General features: G+C 36.8%; 1 protein-coding gene across 1 annotated transcript in view; it reads left to right on the forward strand.

Moving 5' to 3' along the window:
- Window positions 1–6000, forward strand: part of FAF1 (Fas associated factor 1) — a 534086-nt gene that overhangs the window by 474128 nt on the left and 53958 nt on the right. The window contains exons 16-17 of the mRNA XM_024119653.3: window positions 1317–1397; window positions 2462–2539. Coding sequence (XP_023975421.1) covers window positions 1317–1397; window positions 2462–2539 — 159 coding nt within the window. The remainder of the gene's footprint in view (window positions 1–1316; window positions 1398–2461; window positions 2540–6000) is intronic.

Below are 6000 nucleotides of genomic sequence, written 5' to 3' on the forward strand. Positions count from 1 at the left end.
TTTAAAACCTGTTTTTATTCATGTGTAGTATTACATAACACGTAAATTATCCTGACTACTTTGCAGCCTAAGTGGTCTCTCAGGTTAAACATTGTTCCTGATATTTTGTCCCAACATATAATTTCTCTGGCATACTCTTTTATCACAGATGGTATAGCAATTAGCTTCAGGCCAGCAACATCTAATTTTTCCTAATTTTTTATTTGAAAGGTTAGGAATCAGTGAAAGGCTACTATTTATACCAGAGATTGTGGACTTAATGGAATCATTGAAACCAAAAGGAGTATGAGGCTTCAGGGAGAAGGCCAGTCTTGAATAGATATCAGAGGGAGTACCTAAGACAGCGCTGAGCATATACTCAGCCTGAGCAAGCATATATTGAACTGAGGAGACAAAAAGAATTAAGTTAAACCATATGAAATTTCCATTTTTATAGGTCAAAACCAGTCAAATATCGGTAACTTATGTATGATTCAGCCTATTGTGCAAAATGACCAGAAAGGAAACCTATACTCTAATGTCAACAGGTGTGGGTATTTATTAAATTTAAGGACATGTATATTGGCTATACTCCAGAATTTAACAAATAAGAAATTCTGGTAGTTGAATTAATTTTTAATTTTATATGAAATCACAATTTAAATGTAGGCAGATGGCATAATCACTTCAGACACTAAAAATATTCTAAAAGATCTTCAACTTAGATAACTTACATTATCCACACTTCATGAGTGTGAATGTTGTGGGGAAATACTTATTTGATAACCAAGCTTTAGTAGTGTGATGTGGACTAAAGTTAAGCAGGGTGTTTTGCTTTCAGCCTCTTTCTGTGCTGACCATATTACTCCCTAGTCCTTTACTCTCTCCCAGCCCTTAGTCCCAATGCTGATAATCTCCAAGTTTATCTTAGAAAAATCAGGAGTAAAGGAGAAGGGAACTAATCAGTGAAAATGAACTAAATGTCAGGTACTTTGCTAGATAGTTTATATATCATTGTATTGAATTCTCACAACCCTATGAGACAAATGTTATTTCTTTTTCACAGTTGAGGAAACTGAGACCTAAAGAGATTAAATAACTTGCCCAAGGTCACACAATTTGTAAGTGGCAGACTAGGCTTCAAACATTCTTATTTTCACTATCTACTGTGCTACTCACCTTATTATTTGTTAGCTTATTTATACTGTACACTTTAAAAGTGTCTTGTTTAATTATAATAAATTTACACAGGAGTAAGACAAGGGGATTATTATTGTTTTTTTCTTTAAAAACAGTAATGTGGTAAAATGCATTTGAATATTTTCCTTTCTTTTAAGGATGAACGAGAAGCCAGAGAAAATGTGAAGAGAGAACAAGACGAGGCCTATCGCCTTTCACTTGAGGCTGACAGAGCAAAGGTAGGTTTGGTCAGGGGACGTCTGAGATAAAGAACTCAATCCTAAATAGTCTTTCATTATTTAAATGTCAGCCCTTTAATCATTTTGAAACCTAAGAGAGTTGGGTTTGCAGTGGAGAAAGCTAGTTTCAATTAACAGAAAGGATATAATTCTACCTCAGGTTCTTAAAGCATGGTTCATTTTGACAAGATAAATTTTTTCAAGAATCATGAGAAGTGAAAACAAAAATGGACCTAGTGTTTACTTCATTTGTTTTTAATCAGTCTGTGGTAAAATCTAGCAATGTTTAAAAAGCTCTTCAGGTGATTTTAATGTGCAGGCAGGGTTGAGAACCACTGACTTATTTAATGCTTCTTGAGCACCTGCTTCTGTACTGGGCATTGAAGGAGAGGAAAATGAATAAGCCAATCTTTCTGCCTTCAAAAGAAGGCTCACATTGTGCTGCAGAGTATATTCAGTCAAGAGCACAGATAGCTGGAACACTTAGGCAAGGATCCTAAATGTTGTAAGGGAAGCACTGAGTTCTGTGAGAGTTCAATGAACAGGATTTTCAGTGGAAAGTTTTTTCCAGCTTCTTTGGAGAGCCAAGAAATGGGAATGTACTAGGGAGGGTTTCATAGAAGAGATTGTTTATTTGAACTGGATAGAGAAAGGGGGGGTAGGAGAGGAAGTAATGTATGTTAGCAGCAAGGGGCCAGAAAGCATGGGTTCAAGATAGAGGCTGATGTGAATAGAGTTTGATATTTGGGTACAGGGGAGGTGGCAGAAAAGACCATAAAGGAAGACCAGAGAAAGGTCTGAAGGATCTTGAATGCTACACTACCCAGAGCTACCTAAATGTTTGAATAGGAACCCACCATGATCATAGAGGTTTGCTTTGTTGTTGCTTTTTTTTCCATCCTTGTTCCAGAGAGAAACACTTTCATTTCCACAGTGTACCTCTGGGTCATGCTGAAAATGAACTTTTTTTCTTTTCTTTTTCTTTCTTTTTCTTTCTTTTCTTTTTTTAAAAAAAGTAGGCCAGTGTTTCTTAAGTATTGGATTCCTTTCTCTTTTATCAACAGAGGGAAGCTCATGAGAGAGAGATGGCAGAACAGTTTCGTTTGGAACAGATTCGCAAAGAACAAGAAGAGGAACGTGAGGTAGGGCATAATTTTTAGAAAAGTTATTCAAATGCTAGGTCTATTTCCATTGCATTTGATACTAAGGATGTGAATATTTCCTACAACTTACTTCTTTCCACTTTTCCCAGATTCATTTTAATATGGAAGCCTAAATTTTCTTTAGAAGAATCATTCCCGATCTGTTGTGTTGAACTCTTAGAAAATTTGAACTTGTGCTAGATTCATGAGTTTCTATTCTTTTCCATTCCTCTCCCCTTTCTTGCCTGACAAATACTCCCATCCTTCCTAAATATTGTCTCACCCAAGAAACACAAAGACTGTTTTTTCTCCCCTTTTCCCAGGCTTTACTTTACCCACCAAAAGACACTGGGAGTTACTTCTGCAACATCTTTCACTGGGCCCCTATATGTGAGAAATCCATTTAGCTTGGCTGATTTTTTTTCACCCTGAGTTCATGTCATGTCGGTGACAATATACAGAATTTTTTCATTCACTCATTTGGCAAATATTTTTTTTGACTACTTAGTGTGTGCCCAAAATCTGTTAGGAAGTAGGGATACAGATGTGGGCCCTCTGCTCCAGGAGTTAATAGTCTTGTAAAAATAGAATTACATACTATATGTAAAAGTTATTATAGAGATTTACCTAAAGTGCAGTGGGAAAAAAGAGAAGAGGTGTCAAATGACTTCCTAGGATGACTCACAAAAAAGGGCTTTTAGAACTTTTTTCTAGACATGGGATTAATGGCAAGATTCACTTATAAAAAGAGAAAGCCATCTAACAAGTGATAGAAAGACCTGGAGGGCCCTAACTTGGGCTGATGAAAACTCCATTAGTCATCACTCTTGGTCAGAGGATGCCACCTCATAACTTTTTCAACAAATTTTTTAAATTATAGTTGGTTTATAATGTGCTCATTTCAGGTATACAGTAAAGTGATTCAGATATATATAGATATAGATATAGATACAGATATATATATATATTCTTTTTCAAATTCTATTCCATTTACAAGGCATTGAATATACTTCCCTGTGCTTTACAGTAAATCCTTGTTGTTTATTTTATACATAGTAGTGTTAATCCCATACTCCTCATTTATCCCTCCCCACCTCTAACCCCCTTTGGTAACCATAATATTTGTCTTTCTTGGTCTGACTTACTTCACTTAGTATGATCATCTTTAGGTCTATCCATGTTGCTGCAAATGACAATATTTCATTCTTTTTTATGGCTGAGTAATATTCCATTGTATATATGTAGCACATATTTTTTATCCATTCATCTGTTGATGGACACTTAGGTTGCTTCCATGACTTGGCTGTTGTAAATAGTGCTGCTATGAGCATTGGGGTGCATGTATCTTTTCAAATTAGAGTTTTCGTCTTTTCCAGATATATGCCCAGGAGTAGGATTGCTAGATCATATGGTAGTTCTAGTTTTAGTTTTTTAAGAAACCTCCATACTGTTCTCCATAATGGCTGCACCAGTTTACATTCCCACTCTCCCAGTGTAGGAGAGTTCCCTTTTCTCTACACCCTCTCCAGCATTAGCAAATGATTTTTGAGCAAGAACTATGCTAGGCACTGAAAGAAACAAAGGATAGTAAGACATTTTCTGCCTGCAAGGAGAGATTACATCTTGTAGGGAAGATACAACATGTCTACAAGTAACAGCAAATCAAGGAAAAACATGCTAAATAACATAAGAGAAATAAAAGCAAAGTACTTAGAGTTCAGGGGCAAAGTAAAAATCTTTCACAGCTTTTGGAATCAGTCAACACTATAGAAGAACTGATATTTAAGCCACATCTTGAGAGATGTGTAAGATTTCACTGTTTGGAAATCAGAGTTTATTCATGTTCAAACACTTATCAAGTGCCTGTCACACAAGTACGAAATACTATGCCTGACAAACTCTAGTATCTGTCCATGCTGAGGACTCTCAGTAATGGAAGGTAGAAAATATTTTGTTGAACATCTTCTGTGTATCAACTACTCTGCTACCTGCTTTACCTATGCTTACTCATTGACCATTAAAACAAGCTACAAGGGAAGAGATTTCTCTTTTTTTAAAAAAATTATTTTTATTTATTTATTTTTGGTTGTGTTGGGTCTTCGTGGCTGTGCATGGGCTTTCTCTAGTTGCAGCAGGCAGGGGCTACTCTTCGTTGCGGTGCGCAGGCTTCTCATTGCAGTGGCTTCTCTTGTTGTGGAGCACAGGCTCTAGGTTTGCAAGCTCAGTAGTTGTGGCTCATGGGCTCTAGAGCACAGGCTCAGTAGTTTTGGCACATGGGCTTTGTTGCTCCACGGCATGTGGGATCTTCCTGGACCAGTGCTTGAACCTGTGTCCCCTGCATTGGCAGGCAGATTCTTAACCATTGTGCCACCAGGGATTTCTCTTTACAAGTGAGAAAACTGAAGCTCATTGAGAAGTCACACATAAAAATGGGAACAGCTGAAATCCTCACCTAGGTCTTTATGCCTACATACCAAGCTCATGCTCTTTTGCTTATCCATCCCCAAACAAGGCCATATACCATTGTATGTGACTATAGGAATCATGTATGCAGAGTTTCACAAAAGTTTAGATAAGAGATTTGTCACTATACTTTTAGGCTGTTTCAAGAAATATAGTTTTAAAAATTAGGACTTTCACTCTCTCATGCTCTATTTCACAAATGTTCTCCCTCTTTCTCTTAATAGTATATCTTCAAAATATACTTGCTAAATGTCAAGTGTATACCAATAACTGCATGTTCTGGATCTAGAGCTTGGTAGCATATGTACTTTCTTCTGATGATTTACCTTATTTACCCTGGGTTAAAATTTTCCCTCTTTCCAAATGTAGATAAAACTTGTCCTCTCATAGAAAACCCCATAAATATCCTTTAGCATACCTCAGTGTGTATGTTCCAGCTGTAAACATGTGCGAGGATGGGACACAGGGGGAGAAAGGACAAGTCATACTTTGCAGCTAGTCATTACTTGCGCTTGTCTATTGATGTGCTCCCAGAAACACATGCTATGTGCTCTGTCCTCTCCCCCAGAGAGTCACATTAAATGCTCTTATAAATCCCACCATTGAGAAACTATTTATCTTATGTTTATCTTAATTTAATTCAGTCCTATCCAGACTTTTTTGTCCTTTTTTTTCATGGAGCACCAATTAACATATTTCAGCACACTAGTGTATAACAAATGACTCTTTGGGAAAAGCTGGTATTGTACAACCTCTGAGGAAACTGAGACCCAGAGAGATTATACAGTTTGCCTGTGGTCACCAAACTGGCTGGACACATAATCTGGACTAGAAACCAGGTCACCTGACTTTTCACAGTAACACCGCCTCCCCTTCTTTTTTTTTTTTTTTTTTTTTATGAGTGGATTTATTTATTTATTTATTAACATCTTTATTGGAGTATAATTGCTTTACAATGGTGTGTTAGTTTCTGCTTTACAACAAAGTGAATCAGTTAT

The sequence above is a fragment of the Physeter macrocephalus genome, chromosome 4 (assembly GCF_002837175.3).
Source record: "Physeter macrocephalus isolate SW-GA chromosome 4, ASM283717v5, whole genome shotgun sequence".
NCBI classification, from domain to species: domain Eukaryota; kingdom Metazoa; phylum Chordata; class Mammalia; order Artiodactyla; family Physeteridae; genus Physeter; species Physeter macrocephalus.